The sequence below is a fragment of the Bos javanicus genome, chromosome 28 (assembly GCF_032452875.1).
Source record: "Bos javanicus breed banteng chromosome 28, ARS-OSU_banteng_1.0, whole genome shotgun sequence".
Lineage (NCBI taxonomy): Eukaryota > Metazoa > Chordata > Mammalia > Artiodactyla > Bovidae > Bos > Bos javanicus.
The window spans coordinates 17,778,822-17,800,035 of NC_083895.1; the positions used below are offsets into that span (position 1 = coordinate 17,778,822).

The following is a 21,214-nucleotide window of genomic DNA, read 5'->3' on the forward strand; positions in this document are numbered from 1 at the left end:
ATAGTCCATGGGGTCACAAAGAGTTGGACATGACTGAGCAACTTTCACTTCACTTAAAAGAGCATTCACCAATATGGCTTTACCAGTTAGGAGTCTAGTGTGAATATCAAAACTTTGGTGGGAGGGAGGAGGTAGGTTAGAAGCCAGAGAGCCAAGGTGAAGAATGACGAGCAAGGCTGTACCTCCCAAACTGGAGAGCAGCTGGGGAGAACGGAGACAGGGAGGGGTTGTGGGAAGGAGGAGCCCGCACCACACAGCTCGGACTATCCGCAGCTACCCACCAACTTCTCCAAGTGTGGCCAGCCAGGGCCACTATTTGAAACATCATAACACAGGAAACTGCACGATTTTCTTGGCCTCCCTATTCAGAATCTAATGTATCAGCAGACAGCATAGCCCTGGAAAGAGCATGATTTGGGTGATCGGATCAGAGCTCTCCTAATTACCAACAGTTTCATGTTGGCATCAATAGATCAAGGGCAATTAAACCAGCCTAACATATTCATGGGAGAATCAAATGTTAATATACTGTAGCACATCATGGCCACCCAATACCTGTTAGTCCCTTTACTTTTCCTTTACTGCACCATTTGAAGTCATAAAGTATCAACAAATGCTTATAAATGCAAAAGACAAACTACAATCAACTACATCAGGAAGTCATTTTGCGACACTAAGAATGAGTATGTTGGGATATTCATCAAAGGAGGATGGACTGCGTGTTTGTAGTTAGTAGAGGCCAACTATTACACACGGAATGGATGGACAACAAGTTCCTACTGTGTAGCACAGGAAACTATATTCAATATCCTGGGATACACCATAATGGAAAAGAATTTTTTCAAACGAACACATATGTGTCCTACTTTCTTTCTAGCCTGAGACAGAATCATTTTTGAGTTGGAATTACAGACTGAGCAGTGGATGATATGCATTACACACCATCATGAAGAAAGGAACCCATCATTGTAGCTTGGAGTAAACAGTATTTATCACACTGAGGCTCTTCCCCAGGTCCTCCTTCTGGATGAATTAGGAGAATAACGCTTATCAAGAGGTTCAGCAAGAATCTGGAATCATGAAGGCTCTTTAGAGCTCTAACTTACATTACTATACACATTATACAAATACAGATTGTGTGTGTACACACAAACATCTCTAAACACACATACTTGTATTACATATAGTAATATATATATATATACTGATAACATACATAATATATTGACAGGTGGGTAGATACACAGACTGATAAACATTTATCATAAAGACCAAAATGAGATTAACATTCTCAAATCCTGTTCATCTATTTTGATCCAACTTTTAGAATATCACAAATGGATGTGGAGGTGTATGACATGTGGGCCAGGGAAACATCCACAGGAAGAAACTTTGATCATTTTGAAATTGCCTTTTAAAGCATAATTTCCTGGATCTATCATCAACTTCTTGCCTGCTGTTTCCTTACTACCCTATTAAAAATGTTAAGTCCTCATAATTTTCTGGGAATTACCATCACTCTCTTAAAACTGGCTTTGAACGCCATCAATTGAGGAAAACAAAAGAGGATGTCGCATCTACATGTCAATAGTCATGATATTTAACATTTAGCAAACACATAAAATGTACCATGGGCTTCCCCTGTGGCTCAGCTGGTAAAGAGTCTGCCTGAAATGTGGGAGACCTGGGTTCGATCCCTGGGTTGGAAAGATCCCTGGACAAGGGAAAGGGTACCCACTCCAGTAGTCCAGCCTGGATAATTCCATGGACTATACAGTCCATGGGGTCACAAAGAGTTGGACATGACAGCGATTTTCACTAAAACGTACCGAGAACTTTTTTGAGAAGGATACGTTTTCATTTTATTTTCATAATAATGCTATAAGGTATGGATCTGTTATTATTCCCCTTCCATGCTCATCCTCAGTTGCTCAGTCGTGTCTGACTCTTTGTGACCCTCATGGACTGTAGCCCTCCTCCATGGACTGTGGCTCCCCTGCCCATGGGATTATCCCAGCAAGAACAGTGGAGTGGATTGCCATTTCCTCCTCCAGAGGATCTTCCCAACCCAGGGGTCCAACCCGCGTCACCTGTGTCTCCTGTACTGAGAGGCGGATTCTTTACCACCGAGTCACCTGAAAAGCCCAATTATTCTCCTTTGGAAATGAGAAAAATTAGGAATATAAGCAGTCAAGTAACTTGTTCACAATTTCTAACTAATAACTGGTCTGCCAGACTTGAACCAGTACATTATTTGGTGCTGTGGAAGAAGGTGGTTTGTGATTAGGAACCAAACCATTACTCAAGCTAGGACCACACTTTTCATCATAAAGATGAGAGTGCAGGGTAAGAATTCACCTTAGAATTCATGGCACCAATTTGACATATTAGTACTAAACTCACATATTGGATTAATATCCACATATTAATCACATTTCAGATGTGATCATGGATTTAGATGTGATATCCATAAAAAGGACTGTAACAAAGAGACATCCATGAGAGTTTAAAAAAAAAAAAAGAAGGAACTAATAAGACAGTGTCCAGGTGGCTTAGAATTTCCACCAATGCTTTAAAGAGATTAACTACTCAATACCTTCCCATATCATGGTCACAACTGCATCCAATTTGATGTGAACCACATCTACACTAGATTGACCTCCTTAGCTGAGAATTCAAAGCCCTGAACATGACTGTTATCTTTTCAGCCACACTCACTACCCTTTCTTTTAATTTTCAGATCAAAAATATGACCCCAAACTATGACACTTTCTAAAAATTAGCATATTTGAAAACAATTCTACAGTTAGCAGTTACACCATAGTTGGAAAGTACAAGCTTATTTACTAAATTTTTAAATTAAACTTAGCAAGTTAAATAGAATATAAAGACAACAGAAGGCAAAGGAACTCTATAAAAATACTGGCCACCAAAATAGAGTGAAAGGACTAAGAATATGAATATATAAAAAGCTGGTATGAATTGACAAGAAAATTAGTACTCTAATACAATAATACCCAAAGACAAGGATAGAGAATTCAGAAGAGAAGTCAAACACTCACTAAAATGAAACAATGTTTATTAAGCATGAAAAAGAAAAAGGATGAGGCCTCTTTGTGGAAAGATTCTTTTATAATATTGTATTTTTAGAAATGAAACTTTATCAACTGCCAAAATCTCGAATCTGGTAACCAATCCAGACTAGTAGTATCACCATGATATGTTAAGCCCTTTTACAAGGCAAATATGACAGCTTCCCCACTGACTTGAGCAAAGCATAACAAACCTGCAGGAGAAAAATAATACAGATTATTCCCTGCACCTCAAAGGGAAAGTAAATAGACAGCATCAGAGGTCTGGGAGAAAATACTGTGGTATTAGACATCATTTATGAAGTCTTTAGCAGCTCTGAAGTGGGGTACTGGAAAACTGAGGGTCAACTGAAATATTGGGTTTTCTCATGGTGTAGAAGGATCCTAGAGAGGACCATTTTGTGAAACCACAAAATTAATAAATTTTGGTTATTGACTCTGATCTGCTGTACCAGGATTCTAAACTCTTAGATTCTGAACTTGTGTAAGTTACCCGTATGTGATAAGTCGTTATTAACTAATGACTTGTCATTTATGAGATGATTTCTAATACAGGTAAATTATAAACATTTATAACTATTCTGAATAAGAGATATGATTTTTTAATCTTCCAAATCCCCCCTCTCATTCTCTACATCCCCCCCATCTCTCTCCCTATCACATTCTTTCTCTCTCCCTCAAACACACACACACACACATTTTTAAAATTTTAAACCCTAACACATTTTTTAAAGGCCCAACAAGAGCACTCTCTTTAGAACAGAAATCAAAGCAAACATTTCTTTCTTGAATGTCACAAAAAAGTGTTTTGGGACTGAAAACCAATCTTTCCTTCCTACTGACCACACACCTTCAAGAAGGGCCCACTTGAAGGAGCAAAGAGGAGAGACATGTCTGAGCCTTCAGATCAGTCCTGAATTAAGGGAAGTGACAAGCAGGAACAGCCAGAGATCTTTCACATCTGAACCTCATGTCAATCAGTCTCTCGCTGAAAAGACCTTCAAGGCAGTTGGGCGTCTGCATGGTGGCAGCTCTGATCTGTTCTGAATGTAGGAGGAAGACACACTTTCTCGCAAACACCACCAATCATCCAGATATTTTTAGTCAGCCTCATTGTAACCCATACCATTAAAGTGGGCATGAGTCAATTCTGACAGTTCTTAGAATTGCGTCCTCAGAATGCGTTCTTCACCTGCCACCAGGGAGCATTGTTCCTGATTACTCATACTCCTCAGTTCAAAGACAAAAGAGTCCTATCAGAGAGGCTCAAGCTTTACTCTAGCCTTTCTATTAAGTAAATCGAACGTTCTGACAGCACACCTAGCCATGATGTCAAGTCACATCTACAAACATCTAAATCAAAGGCCTGTCTAGGCAAGTCTTTGGCAGACAAGATTTAAAAAGTGACCTTGGATTCTTAAAGGCTGCCATTTGATTCACATTCCATAAAAATACATTATCAGAGTAGTGGGGGGAGGAGAAAGAAAGAGTCCAATAACAGACATAATTAAATGGGTTTCCTTTCATTTTTACTGATGCTCTTTTTATCTCAACTCAGAACTCACCAAGGCCACCCTTTCAATTTATGCAGCATGAAATCATATTTCCTCATTCTCTAATCCCAGGAAGATTTTGATATTTTAACTGCGTGAGAAGATTCAATAACAACAAAAAAATGACAAGGATCCTATGTTGCCTCCTGGGGGCCCCTGCTGGCTGGCTGAGTGAACTGAACATGGAGTGCAAGAAAGAAAGGAACTGGAGTGGATACCAAGCAATGAGGGGCCTCTTCATCAGAGTTCAGGTCTCTGATTCCTAGAATGTTCTTTGAAACTTAGCTGACAGGCCAGTTAGGTTCCAAAGCACCAAGATGGTTGAATTTATACTAAAACCAAAGGTCAGAAGAGAAACTTGCAAGATCCCAAAAATGTAAAGCAGAGGAAACCCTTCACTTTGGGGATACAAGGTATCAACTCTGAGCCTCTTTTTGCCCCAGTTAGTTTTGAGCACTCACCCAACTGAATTCCTGATGCTGTTGGAGCCTCTAGAGAAATCATTTCAGCCTGAAATTCCCAATAGCTGCCTCAGGGCTTGGTTTATACCATCCCTGGTACAAAGTCAGGACTTCAGTAATGGCAACATTTAAACCATGTGTAAAAGATTGCTACAGAAGGTTAGCATGATCACGCACTCATTTCAGAAGCTGTTTAAAGGGCTAAAGGCCAAATTAAGGAGGTCAGTCTGTGCACAAATACGTAAGTATTATGTAGAGCAAGAAATAGAGTAGAGCAAGTAGAGCAAGAAAGTTTTCAATCCATTCATGAATAGTTGTTTCATTTTCATAAAAGATTTAAGATCAACAAAAATATTTCAATCCTGAAACATAACAACATATACTTTTGTTCTTTCACAGAGTATTGGTAAAATTTGTGTTTCGCTCATTCTGAAAACGGTATCAATTATTAACATTGCTATCCATCAACAGAGGAATGGATTAAGAAAATGTAGCATATATATATAAAGGAATGAAAATGGGTCATTTGTAGAGACATGGATGGACCTAGTGATACACTGTCATGGATGGCACTCGGTCATAAAGAGTGAAGTTAGTCACAAAGAGAAAAATAAACACCATATATTAACACACATATGTGGAATCTGAAAAAAAAATGGGTATAAACAATCTTATTTACAAAGCAGAAATAGAGACATAGATATAGAGAACAAACATATGGATGTCAAGGCAGATGGGGAGATGGGATGAATTGAGAGATTTGGATTGACATTACTGATATTGTGTACAAAATAGATAATAATGAGAACCTACTGTTTAGCACAGGGAACTCTACTCAATGCTCTGCAGTGACCTAGATGGGAAGGAAATCCAAAAGAGAAGGGATATATGTGTATATTCTAATATACACCCTCCAGATCACTTTGCTGTACAATAGAAAATAGCACAACATTGTAAAGCAACTATACTTCAAAAATTTTTTTAAAGATGAGCCCATTTGAGAAACAGATTGACTTGGAAAAATCTCAATAGACAACATTATCATTATTATGACTAGTTCATGACACCCCCAAATCAGTATTATTCTGCCATTTCACTGAACAACAACAATATAACATGAATTAAAGAAGATAATTCAATATGCTAATATTCAATTAGGATAATGACATGTATTAAGCAAAATAACTAAGGTTCTATAGACAAAAATTAGAAGTTATTATTGGGGTTAGCCATATGAATAGCTGGTGCTTTGACATGCCAAAATGGCAATTTCACACAGTTCAACCTAATAAAATCTATACATGTGTGTGCAGAATTCACCTTAGAATAAACACTAAGCCATGATAACCTGAATTATATTGTTTGATATTTACTGAGCTCTTATTACATCACTGAGTTAAATGTTTCATCTCACAACAAGTCTATGAGACAGGGACTCTTACTAATATGTTTTCAAATAAGAGAAATGAAACATTCAATACCTTGTGCAAGAGCCTAGAGCCAAGTAGAGCTGACATTCAAATACAACTCTGACTGTTGCCTCTGCTTGACAGTTGGACAGAATGATACCTCCCAGACTAAAACAGAAAGACTAGTGGACGTTATGAGTATGTGGAAAGATCAATGGTGGAAACTGAGAAAAATGGGAAGCTGAGAGGGAAACTGCATCTTTTATAGGCAGACCTCAGAGATAGTGTGCGTTTGGTTCCAGACCATAGCAATAAAGCAAATATTGCAATAAAGCAAGTCACACCAAGTTTTTGGTTTCTCAGCACATATAAAAGCTATGTTTACACTACATTCTAGACTATTAAATGTGTGATATCTTCATGTCTAAAAAAACAATGTACATGCCTTTATTTAAAAATACTCTATTGCTAAAAATGCTCTCTATCATCTGTGCCTTCAGTGAATCAGTAATCTTTTTGCTGGTAGAGGGTCTTACCTTGATGCTGATGGCTGCTGATGGATCAGGGAAGTGGTTGCTAAAGATGACAATTTCTTAAAGTAAGACAACAATGAAGTTTACTGCATCGATGGACTTCTCTTGCTTTTTTTTTTTTTTTTTTGACTGCATTATGTGACATATGGGATCTTAGTTCCCCAACCAGAGATCAAACCTGTGCCTTCCCTCTACATTGGAAGCATGAAATCTTAACCACTGGACTGCGAGGGAAGTCCCTTATAGACTCTTCCTTTTATGAATGATTTCTCTGTAACAGGCAATGCTGCTTGGTAGCATTTTACCCACAGAACCCTCTCAAAATTGGAGTCAGCTCTCCCAAACCCTGCCACTGCTTTATCAACTAAGTCTCTGTAATACTGTAAATCCTTTATTGTCACTTCAACAATCTTTACAGCATCTTCACCAGGAATAGATTCCATCTCAAGAAACCACTTTCTTTGTTCACCCATAAGAAGTAACTCCTATCAAGTTTTATCACGAGATTGCAGCAATTCAGTCACATCTTCAGACTCAATTTCTAGTTCTCTTGCCGTTTCTACTACATCTACAGTAACTTTCTCCATTGTAGTTGTGAATCCCTCCAAGTCATCCATTAGGGCTGGAATCAACTTATTCCAAACAGCCATTAACATTGATATTTTGGTCTCTTCCTACGAGTCAAGAATGTTATCAATGGCATCTAGAATGGTGAATCCTTTATAGAAGTGTCTTCAATTTACTTTCCCCAGATCCATCAGAGGAATCACTATCTATGGCATCTATAGCCTGATAAAATATATTTTTTAAATAATGAAACTTGAAAGTTAACATTATTCCTTGATTCATGGGCTGCCGAATGGACGTTGTGTTAGCGGGCACGAAAACATCATTAATCTCATTGTATCTTCATCAGAGCTTTTGGGTGACCAAGTGCTCTGTCAATGAACAATAGTAATTTAAAAGAAAAGTTTTGTTTGTTTGTTTGTTTTCTGAGCAGTAGATCTCAACAGTAGGCTTAAAATAGTCAGTAAACCACACTGCCAACAGATGTCCTGTCATCCAGGCTTTGCGATTTCATTTATGGAGCAGAGGCACACTAGATTTAGTATACTTTTTAAGGGCCCTGTGATTTTTGGAAAGGTAAATGAGCACTGTTGTCAACTCAAGTCAAAAGCTGCGTAGACCCTAACAAGAGATTCGGCCTGTCCTTTGAAATTTTGAAACCAAGCACTGACTTCTCCTCTCTAGCTATCAAAGTCCTCGGTGGCATCTCCTTTCAATAAAGGGCTGTTTTGTCTACATTAAAAATCGGTTTCTCAGTGTGGCCAACTGCCTTACTCATCTTAGCAAGATCTTCTGGATAATCTGCTGCAGCTTCTACATCAGCACTTGCTGCTTCTTCACTTAGTTTTTATGTTATGGTGATGACTTCTTTCCTTAAACTGCATCAGCCAACCCCTGCTAGCTTCAATCTTATCTTCTGCAGCTTCTTCACCTTTCTCAACCTTCACAGAACTGAAGAGAGTTAGGGCCTTGCTCGAGATTAGGCTTTGGCTGAAGGGAATGTAGTGGCTGGTTTCATCTTCTATTCAGACCACTAAAACTTTCTCCAGATCTGCAATAAGGCTGTTTTGCTTTCTTATCATTTGGGTATTCACTGGAGTAGCACTTCTAATTTCCTCCAAGAATTTTTCCTTTACATTCACAACTCAGCTGTTTGGAGCAAGAGGCCTTGATTTTGGTTATCTCAACTTTCTACACGCCTTCCTCACTAAGCCTCACCATTTCTAGCTTTTGATTTAAAGTGAGAGATGTTGACTCTTCCTCTCACTTGAACACTTAGAGGTCATTATAAACTTATTAATTAGCCTAATTTCAGTACTGTTGTTCTCAGGGAATAGAAAGGCCCAAGGAAAGGGAGAAATAGTGGGGAAGGCTGGTCAGTGGAACAGTCAACACACACATTTACTAAGTTCAGCATCTTATGCAGGCTAGATTCATGGTGCACCAAAACAATGGCAATAGTAACACGAAAGATCAGTGAACACAGATCACCACAATAAAGTAATGAAAAATATGAAATGTTGTGAGAATTACTGAACTGTGACACAGAGACTCAAAGTGAGCAATTGCTGTTGGAAAAATGACGCCAATAGACTTGCTCAGGGTAGACTTGCCGCAAATCTTCAGTTTGTAAAAAACCAAAAAACAGAACAAAAACAAAATGCAACATCTGTGAAGCCCAGTGAAGTGAAGTGCAATAAAGTAACGTGTGCGGTACTCATCACTGTGTGGGGAAAAGGTACCCGCACAGCGCACGGAGCAGAACACCCCTCTAGGTTAGACACACACATCAGGTTATCATGGCTAGCACGGCGTTCACTCTTAAATCTTCACAATGGCTGTCCTCTCTCCTCATTCTAATTCCAGATCTAGGAGCAAATGACTGACCATAGCTGGACTCCTATGCAGGCTTTTTAAACAGGAGAGAGAGAATATATTAATGAGGCAAGCCCAGCATTTGGCTTTCATGGCACCATAAATAGAGAAACTAATACTGTATCAGTCTCCAGGGGACACGGCTGCTCTCACATGCCATAAACTCAAACCTCAAGGCTGCAGAGCTGAGGACCAAATGTGGAACACAGCGAACACCTTCAAGGTACCATCTTAGCCTGAACACATGTCCAGGTAACCCACTAGGCAAACTATAAAAAGCTTTCAATTTATTCTCTAATTTTTAAAAAGCAATAAACTAGTTAAAAGCAGAATCTGATAAAAAGTTCATATGAGTTCATGTTTTCAATTACAACAAAGAAAGCAAACCAAAAATACTGTATCTGTTGAAGTCAGTGTTCATTTTGTTTACCTTTCTAGAGCTCTGCGAATAGTAGGATCCATAGTCAACCTAAAAACAAAGAAACCAACATTTAGCAAATACGAAAGAATTTCGTGTATTTATCAGGACAATAGTCAACAAATACTTATTAATAATGGACTTAAAAACAGAAAGTGCCTTAAAAGGGGACACAAAGAAAAACAGAGGAAATATGATGGACTACAGGAAAGATGTCTGCAGAAAATGCTTAGATAAACTGTGCAATCAAGGAGAGCTCCAAAGTATACACACCCAATCAATGGCATCAATAATCCAAAAAGAATTTTTAAAGATGAAGTTGGGCAAAATGCACAAAAAAAGTATGACCCTGAACTTAAAATGAGTATGCCCATGAGACATAACTTTGACAGTGATAAGATAATGCAAAAGTTCCTCTATGTGAAAACACTGGCATAGTGGAACATTTTCCCATACCATTTTCCTTCACAGCCATTATGAGAAATCCATTTTCTCTCTCAAACTTTATTACTCCAAATATTGTTTACCAAGAACCAGAATAACAAGGCATGTAAAGGCCAAAAGCCTGATTATGCAAAAGATGGCATGGCTCCTCTATTATTATTACAAACTCAAAAGAGAAAACTAAGGATCCACTCTGAATACAGGTACTCCAAAATGAAGGTTACTATTGACTTTCTGCTTTTACAAAATGCTAACTTTATTCCATCAAGGGAAAAAAAATGATCTTAGCTCATTTCCTATTAGGATATGGTAATGTGTAAGATGAAAATTATTCTAACAAAAATCAAAGGTTATATACACAGAACGCAAAGAAAGGAACATTCTGCTTTGGACCTTTAGCTCTAATGACACTTGTATTAGTTAATTCAACCCTATAAAAACTGATATCACAAAGATCATTTAATCTGTCAGCTTTTAAAAATCCACTATCAAATCATAAAGACTCAAATCTGAAATTTTAAGTTTCTATCTAAGGTTCCATTTAAGGAAAATAAAATTAACATTCCTAAAACATTATCCTCAGCCGTATTTTTATATTTAATCTTTACAACTTCTAAAATGTTAATAACATTTTATAATTATAAAAGCAATTTATATTCATTGTAGAAAACAGGCCAAAGGCAGAAAATAAAAACAAATCATGACTACACCATTTAGAAGGAAATTAACATCTTCTGTTTTTCCTTGATGCTCCCTTTCAACATACAAAGTCACACACATGGAATTTAAACAAGATTTAGGATTATACTGCATATACAGTATGTCTTACCTTTTCCCCTTAGCAATGAATCATTTATATCTATATAAAATAGTCTTTAAAAACCATCCTGGGGACTTCCCCAGTGGTCCAGTTGTTAAGACTCTGTGCTCCCACACAATAGGGTACAGGTTAGCTCCCTGGTCAGGAACTAAGATTCCACATGCCAGTTGGCTAAAACACACACACACACACACACACACACACACACACAGTCTTAACAGATTGTGCATTTGAATATTCATATTCACAAACTTTGTTCAAATATTTTCTGATATTTATTAAATCATCTTATTTTTCTTTTTGTCTAGTACATCTAACAGTACATCTAATACTGCAACAATACCCTTGCATAAAAATCTTGACATTACACTGGCTAATTTTTGCAAGTGAAATTCACAAAAATAGAATTTCTGAAGAAAAGGCATAAACTTTTTCCATGGCATTTGTCTATAATTTGTGCACCAAAAAGATAAAAATCTATAGACTGCCCACCAAAAGGACAATGAGCAACTCAGTTCCTATTTCTAAAAATGTTCACAGATAAACCCTAACACTTTATAAAAGTTTTATTTAATAGCAGAAATAATATCTGCTTTTAATTTTAGTTATTTCTTCTTATCACTGCTTCTAAGTAATTTTTTAAATTTACGGTAGTTCTCCAGTTATTATTTTTGACTATTTTTAGCTTAGGAAATTTGTGGTTTTCTTATTGATTTGTAAGAGCTCCTCAGACAATAGAGGTATTAATCATTTGTGTAGCACAATTATATACACATTTTCATTTGCCTTCCTAGCTCATTTTTTGCGTTTAGGTTTGACTTATAATGGTTTTCGATGCACAGAAATTGAAATTTTATGTAACCAAACATACCAATCATTTTTTGGTGGTTTCTTCCATGGTTTCTATGCTTAGAAAGTTCCCCACTTTCAAAGTTTCAATTTCAATGAAATAACTACTTACATTTTCTTTTACTTCTCCTCCAACTCTGCTATCACCTTTTACCCTTGGTTCCTTTTTTTTTTTTTCCAACCTGTGTAGAATTTATTGTAGGGATGGCGTGAAGCAAGTACTTCTGTGATTTCTGATGACCCCCCTCTCTCAGCCCTTTCCCCCAACACCAGAGTAAAAACCACTCATTCCTTCCCAGTTCACTTGTACAAGATTCACTGTGAGAGTAGCTGCTTTGAGGTACAGTTTGAGCTCTAATGTTCAGAATAAGCGTTTTTTACCCTGAATCTTATTTTTCCTTAAAAGTAAAAAGAGAAAACACTATCTATCTTACAGTTCTGTTGTAAGGATTAAGCTAGAAAATTTACAGAAAGCACTTACTTCAGTGTAACACAGACACGTGCTCAACAAGTCAGTGGATGAACATCAGATTCAGGGCTATTTCTCTTCCTCTGATGTATCTGTCACTTCTTGGTCTCACAGTGTGAATTTGAAATAGCACACAGTATTTGATAGGAGAAGTATCTCCAACCTCTTTTCCTACATTTTCTTGCCTATCCTCACCTGTTTTTTCCTCTACATAGGCCCAACCCACTTCTCATTTCACTTACTCTTAGGATGCTCTTTTCTTCCCATAATTCATTCTCATTCTCTCTCTCTCTTTGATATGCCGTACTGTGACACAAAGAACAAAACTTTCCAAAAAATGTTTTAAAGTCATGTTGAGCACAAATATCCTTGTTTATTAACTGATTAACATATTAAAATTCTAGCTGTTGTTCAGTCACTCAGTCGAGTCAAACTCTTTGTGACTCCAGGGACTGCAGCACAGGAAGCCAGGCTTCTCTGTCCTTCACCATCTCCCAGAGCTTGCTCAAACACATATCCACTGAGTTGGTGATGCCATCCAACCACCTCATCCTCTGTTGTCCCCTTCTCCTCTTGCCTTCAATCTTTCCCAGCATCAGAGTTTTTTCCAATGGGATGGCTCTTCACATCAGGTGGCCAAAGTATTGGAGCTTCTTCAGCTTTGGTATCAGTCCTTCCAATGAATATTCAGGACTGATTTTCTTTAGGATTGACTGGTTTGATCTCCTTGCTGTCCAAGAGACTCTCGGGAGTCTTCTCCAGTACCACAGTTCAAAAGCATCAACCTTTTAGTAACAAAAGCACTCAGCCTTTGTTATTAAAATTCTAGGCACTCAGCCTTTTTAATTAAAATTATAGGGTCTCATATGATGAGTTGGATGTTGGCAATGGAATTAAAATAGGTAGTTCTTATGATACTGAAGAAGCATCCTCCTATTCTTTTGAGGCTGAATATTTTCGTTTTCATCCCACAGAGAAAACTGAATTTTAAAGAGCTAACATGAGTTGCCCAAAGTCATAGCAGGCCTTGAATGTACACCCAAGTTGTCTGGTTTCAATACCTTTTAATTTTCCATTGCAACCATCCTATGACTCCATAAAGCAGTCAATCTGCAACTCAGCGATGTCTTCTGTCCCCAACTTAGACATATAAATTCATTTAGACCTTATGAAACAGCTTCATTAAAAAGTAATGCAATAAATGATAGCTAATTTCTTAGCTGATATGGTACATATAAAAAATGGAACTTTACTCAGCCATTAAAAGGAACAAAATTGGGTCATCTATAGAGATGCTGATGGACCTAAAGACTGTGATAAAGAGTGAAGTAAGTCAGAAAGAGGAAAACAAATATTATATATTAATGCGTATATGTGGAATCTAGTAAAGTGGTACAGATGAACCCATTTGCAGAGCAGGAATAGAGACACAGATGTAGAGAACGAGGTGTAGACACTGTGGGGGGATGGATTGGGAGATTAGATTGACATTTATACACTACCATATGTAAAATAGTTAGTGGGAACCTCCTGTATAGTTCAAGGAGCTCAGCTGAGTGCTCTGTGGTGACCTACATGGGTGGGATGGTGGGGGAGGTCCAAGAGGGAGGAGATACATATAGCTGATTCCAATCACTTCATGGCAAATAAATGGGGAAACAATGGAAACAGTGACAGATTATTTTCTTGGGCTCCAAAATCAGTGTAGATGGTGACTGCAGCCATGAAATTAAGACGCTTGCTCCTTGGAAGAAAAGCTATGACAAACCTAAACGGCATATTAAAGAGCAGAGACATTACTTTGCCAACAAAGGTGCGCATAATCAAAGCTATTGTTTTTCTGATAGTCATATATGGATGTGAGAGTTGGACTATAAAGAAAGCTGAGCACCAAAGAATTCATGCTTTTGAACTGTGGTGTTGGAGAAGACTCTTGAGAGTCCCTTGGACTACAAGAAGATCCAACCAGTCTGTCCTAAAGGACATCAGTCCTGAATATTCATTGGAAGGACTGATGCTGAAGCTGAAGCTCCAATATTTTGGCCACCTGATGCAAAGAGCCGACTCATCTGAAAAGACCCTGATGCTGAGAAAGATTGAAGGCAGGAAGAGAAGGGGACAACAGAGGACAAGATTGTTGGATGGCATCACCGACTCAATGGACAACAGTTTGAGCAAGTTCCGGGAGATAATGAAGGACAGGGAACCCTGGCATGCTGCGGTCCACAGGGTAGCAAAGAGTCAGACGCGACTGTGTGACTGAACAACAACAGCTGATTCACTTCACTGAAGCTGTAAAGCAATACTGTAAACTATGCTAAAAAAAAAATTAAAAAAAAAAAAACATAGTTCAGAAAAAAAAAGCAGGGAAAATGTTGATACCTGTAGAATTCAGGAAATGAACAAATGGGGGTTATTTATACTTGTATATTTGAAAATATCTTCAAAAATTGGGCTTCCCTGGTGGCTCAGATGGTAAAGGATCTGCCTGTAATGCAGCAGAAATCCCTGCATCAGAATGATCCCCTGGAGAAGGGCACAGCAACCCACTCCAGTATTCTTGCCTGGAGAATCCAATGAACAGATGAGCCTGTCAAGAAACAGTTCATGGGGTCGCAAAGAGTCGGACACAATTAAGCAATAACACTTTCACTATCACCTTCAAAAAAGATTTGTTTCCAAAAATGTAGATCATTCATTATTATTTGAAGAAATATTTCAAGACTCACTGATTTTGTATTGGAAAGAGAATTTAGTAGGAGATACAGAGACATGGCTGAGAAGCCTTCCTGACCATCAGTTGGCAGAGAGAACAAAGAACTTCCGTAACTTTTGTCCACTGAGAGCAAAAACACTGGAGGTAAAAAAGGATAGGACTTTAAAGCAAAATAGAAACCCTTGTAAACAGAGAGTTGGGAGTTAGCAGAGGAGATGGAAATGGTGATTAAAAAAAAGGAGGGTAGAAGGAACACATCAGAGTAGAATAGCCTCTCTTTTCCCTTTGGACACCCATTATGGTTGAAAGTGCCCAACAGACTAAAAGCTAAATTTGAATAAGATTCGGCTCATATGCTTTCCTTCTCATAGCTACCACCCAAGTTCTGATCCAAGTTCTTCCCTTCCTTCTGACTCGCTGCATTTCGGAAAGGCAAGTTTTCCTTCTATTGGCCTGATCCCAAATAAATACACTTCTTTCTGTGCTGCTCTAGGATAATTTAACTAGCAATTATTGAAAAATTGCTATTGACAGACCTAAAAACTATGGATAAAAGAAAGTTGCAGCTTTTAAAAACTTCAAATAAATTTGACTCTTGTGCTTTCTAGAAGGTAATTATCCAGACCATACTCTTTCTCTGGGTAGTTCTGCCCCCTCCTGGGAGAGCTCCTTCGTCAGCCATACTCCTTCCTTCTCCCTAACAGGAACCCTGGATGCTGCCCTTCTCAAACCTGTTTGTATTCTAAAACGTATTACTCCCACCATTTGATCCCTTTCGCCCCAGAGGAAGCCTGAGAATCTTAAGACATCATCTGAATGACAAATAGCCAAGACATGGAAGCAACCTAAACGTCCTGACAGAGAAATGGATAAAGAAGACGTGGTACACATATACAATGGAATGGTACTCAGTCATGAGAAATAATGAAATAATGCCAATCGCAGCTACGTAGATGGACCTAGAGTTTTCATACTAAGAGAAGTAAGTCAGAAAGAGAAAGACAAATACCATAAGATGTCACTTAGATGTGGAATTTAAAATATAATACAAATGAACTTTACGAAACAGAGAAACACTCCCAGACTTAACAGACTTGTGGTTACTGGGGAAAAGGGTGGAGAGAAAGGATATATAGATGGGGGATTTGGGATTGACATGCACACACTGCTATATTTAAAGTAGATAACCACATGTGCATGTATGCACTTCCACTTACCACATCACTCTGCTTGACTCCTCAAATTGTATGTAATTATTTTATATTGTTAGGTTAATCATGTCCCCATTATGGCTTGCAATTGTAACTATCTTTTATTTTTTGTCTGGCTAGTGATTATGAAAGCTGATAGATATCTTTAACTATTGTGATTATGTAACTATTACTCATTTAATATCATTGTATGGGCTTCCCTCATAGCTCAGTCAGTAAAGAATCCGCCTGCAGTTCAGGAGACCCCGGTACAATTCCTAAGTCGGGAAGATCCCCTAGAGAAGCAAATGGCAATCCACTCCAGTATTCTTTTTTTTTTTTTTTTTAACTTTACAATATTGTATTAGTTTTGCCAAATATCGAAATGAATCTGCCACAGGTATACCTGTGTTCCCCATCCTGAACCCTCCTCCCTCCTCCCTCCCCATACCCTCCCTCTGGGTCGGCCCAGTGCACCAGCCCCAAGCATCCAGTATCGTGCATCGAACCTGGACTGGCGACTCATTTCATACATGATATTATACATGTTTCAGTGCCATTCTCCCAAATCTTCCCACCCTCTCCCTCTCCCACAGAGTCCATAAGACTGATCTATACATCAGTGTCTCTTTTGCTGTCTCGTACACAGGGTTATTGTTACCATCTTTCTAAATTCCATATATATGCGTTAGTATACTGTATTGGTGTTTTTCTTTCTGGCTTACTTCACTCTGTATAATAGGTTCCAGTTTCATCCACCTCATTAGAACTAATTCAAATGTATTCTTTTTAATGGCTGAGTAATACTCCATTGTGTATATGTACCACAGCTTTCTTATCCATTCATCTGCTGATGGACATCTAGGTTGCTTCCATGTCCTGGCTATTATAAACAGTGCTGCGATGAACATTGGGGTACACGTGTCTTTTTCCCTTCTGGTTTCCTCAGTGTGTATGCCTAGCAGTGGGATTGTTGGATCATAAGGCAGTTCTATTTCCAGTTTTTTAAGGATTCTCCACACTGTTCTCCATAGTGGCTGTACTAGTTTGCATTCCCACCAACAGTGTAAGAGGGTTCCCTTTTCTCCACACCCTCTCCAGCACAGAGGAGCCTAGCAGGCTACAGTCATGGGGTCGCAAAAGTCAGACACGGCTTAGCGACTAAACCACCACCACCACCACCAATACCATTGTATCATGATTGGTCAATAGAAAAATAATAGAATTCTATATCATCAAAACTACCATTTAATTGAAAAACTTGTAATCACTTTTTAAAATCAAGATGCATATCAAAATTATCTTGGAACTTTTTAAAAAATACAAATGTCCAGGTATTGCTTTTTTTTTTTTTTTGCCAGAGCTCCAGATATGTTTCTAAATGAGCAGCCTTGTTTAAAAAACTGGGCTATATGAGGATCTTTTACTTTTATCTAGTTTGTTTAACTTTTTCTATTTCATATTCAGTGCTCCCATTTCTGGAGAGGGAAATAACACACTCCAGCATTCTTACCTAGAGAATCCCATGGACAGAGAAGCCTGGTGGGCTGCTGTCCATGGGGTCGCACAGAGTCGGACATGACTGAAGTAGCTTAGTATGTATGCATGCATTGGAGACGGACATGGCAAGCCACTCCAGTGTTCTTGCCTAGAGAATCCCAGGGCCGGGGGAGCCTGGTGGTCTGCCATCTATGGGGTCGCACAGAGTCGGACACGACTGAAGCGACTTAGCAGCAGCAGCAGCTCCCATTTCATTTAGTTTATGTTTTCCAATTTCTCCATCTCTCCTTTCCTTTTTAATGTTCTTTCTCAAGCCTTAATCAAGCATGGTAGCAAAGTTTTGTATACATATATATATAATATATATATTTTACATCCAGGAGATGGTGAAGGACAGGGAAGCCTGGTGTGCTGCAGTCTATGGGGTTGCAAAGAGTTGGACATGACTGAGTGACTGAACAACAAAATATACTTTAGAGAACTTATAAATTTTTGCCCAACTAAAAAATTTATGACATTTTGATTCTACTTGTTTGACTTAGTATAAATAAAATACTAGATTTCTAATTTAAAAAGTAGATATGCAACAAACAACAACTTTACTGTACAGAACAAGGAACTATAGTGAATATCTTATAATAACCTACAATGGAAAATAATTTCAAAAATAATACATGTGTATATGTATAACTGAATCACACAGAAAAAGAATTCTTTTTGAAATTTAGAAATGTTTATCTTTTTGACAGTTTTCTTAAATGTCCTGTGGACATCTGACAACATATGAGATACAAAATTTTAAATATATGTGTGTAGGATGTAAGATTAATATAAATATAATTATAAATCTATTATATTTAAATTATTAATGACATCATTCAAGACGCTCCTAATTTTTTCTGCAATTGATAAAATATCCTCAGAGAAATGTTAATATGTCTCACTATGATTATATATTGTGTCCTTTTCCCTTATATTTGTTCTTATTTTTGCTTTACATGTCTCTGTTTCTTTGTTGTTAGATGTCTAATGGTCGATGATGTCTATATTCTTTGTGAATTGCACCTTTCATCATTAAAAACATTCATCTTTGTTTCATTTAAAAAGAAATAAATTTAATCTAAAAATGGCATAAAAATTAAATAGATAATCAACAAGGACCTACTGTAAAAAAAAATTAAAATTTTAAAAAAGGTTTGACAAAACACATCCACACATACCTGTTTCAGCTTTACATCAGGGCCTCCTCCCCTCTATTAACCCAACCCCCAACCCAAGATCCTCTTTCCCCGTTCTCATTCTGCCATACAGGTCAAACCATATGCTGTGAGGGAAAGTGATATGTTAAAATAGAATTAGAATAAATTAAAAAGAATTAAATTAATTAGAATTCAATTTAGTAGAACAGAATGTAAATAGGAAATATCCCTCTGCTAGTCTCTTCTCATAGCCCAAACCATGTTTCCACAGTTCTACAGAGAAACAAAAATGCTTAATTCTTCATCTTTGTCTTGACATTAATAAAAATGAGAAGCACAATTATGTGTCCAGGGATTCTGCATTACATATATACATATTTAACTTTTTAAACTTGCATGTTTTTTTCTAGTTACTTTTTAAATTGAAATATAGTTGCTTTACAATGTTGAGTTAGTTTCAGGCGTACAGCAAAGTATTTCAGTTACATACATATATTTTTTCAAATTCTCTTCCTGTATGGGTTATTATAAAATGTTGAGTCTAGCTTCCTGCACTACAGTAGGTTCTTGTTGTTTATCTATTTTATATATAGCAGTGTGTGTGTATAATATGTTACTCCCAACTTCCTAATGTATCCCTCCCTCCCATCTTGTGCTACAGTGGTGAGCACAGCTGCCTCTCACAGTTTATACTGAGCCCATAAAAAAGTCTTGTGAGAAAGGAAGATAGACATTATCACTGTTATTTTGTAAGAGGAGAGTGATGAGCAAAGAAATAAGCGAAATAACCAGAGCTGAGTTTGGGTAAACTCTGGGAGTTGATGACGGACAGGGAGGCCTGGCGGGCTGCGATTCATGGGGTCACAAAGACTTGGACACGACTGTGCGACTGAACTGAACTGAATACGCTTAATGAGTGGCTGTAATAGAACTGGAACTTGGGACTTCTGTTGTTGAATCCAAAATCATTCCTATTTCCTGAAACTGACCTTCAGTCTCTAGAACCACAATTACTGAACTTTTACAATTACTATTAGAGGCAACATGGTTCATTTTTCAGCAATTACTCTCCAGCAGTACTATTCTGAAGTCCATGATAATTATTTTGAAACTGCCCTACACCATTCTCGTTTCTTCCTTGACTGAATAATCTCTTAAGATAACAAGTAGGAAAACACAGGTCAAATCACGTCTGAGTTCACAAAAGCAGGATTGTGTGTACATGTGCTCAGTCATGTCTGACTCTGCGATCCCATGGGCCATAGCCAGCCAGGGTCCTCTATTCATGGGATTTCCCAGGCAAGAATACTGGACTGGGTTGCCATTTCCTACTCAAAGGGATCTCTCCAACCCAGGGATAGAACTCCAGTCTCCTGAGTCTCTTGCCTTGGCAGGCAAATTCTTTACCACTGTGCCACCAGGGAAGCCCCAAAAGAAGAATTGGAGTTTATTACATAGGTATAAACATTAGGTTAAAAAAAAAGGTTCAATATCAATTACAATAACTATGTATAATTTTATAAATGGTTTCTTTTAAATAAGAACCCTATTTCCAAGGAGATCTTGAATTTGAGACTTTTTCATATCTGATACATTCCTTATGTATATGTCCAGTTAGTCAATGTCTATAATAATAAATATTTATTCCATTCATGATTCAATATGCATATCCATCTTTATAGTTAGTTGTATTTTATCAATATAAAATAATAAATTAGTTCTCATATAGTGCTTACTATGTGTCAGGTACTGTTGTAAAGGGTTCAAAAATATTACCTCATTTGGTCCTCACCTAACACAATGAGGTAGGTATTCTATTACCTCCTTTTATATACATGGAAACTGAGACACAGAGAGAGTGAGTAACTTGCCCAAACTTTGACAGTAAATAAAGAAGCTTAGATTTGAACTCAAGTGCTATAGCTACATCAGAAGTTCAGTCACACAGTTGTGTCCGAATCTCTGAAACTCCATGGACTGCAGCACACCAGGCTTCCCTATCATCAACCCCCAGAGCTTGCTCAAACTCATGTCCACTTATTCGGTGATGCCATCCAACCATCTCATCCTCTGTTGTCCCCTTCTCTTCCTGCCTTCAATCTTTCCCAGCATCAGGGTC

The 21,214-nt window shown here is 37.8% G+C and overlaps 1 protein-coding gene across 3 annotated transcripts in view; it reads right to left on the reverse strand.

Annotated features, from left to right (window-relative positions):
• Positions 1–21,214, reverse strand: part of ANK3 (ankyrin 3) — a 749,200-nt gene that overhangs the window by 616,506 nt on the left and 111,480 nt on the right. For all 3 annotated transcript variants that reach the window (XM_061405045.1, XM_061405049.1, XM_061405044.1), the window contains exon 2: positions 9,921–9,959. In XM_061405045.1, the coding sequence (XP_061261029.1) occupies positions 9,921–9,959 (39 nt within the window). The remainder of the gene's footprint in view (positions 1–9,920; positions 9,960–21,214) is intronic.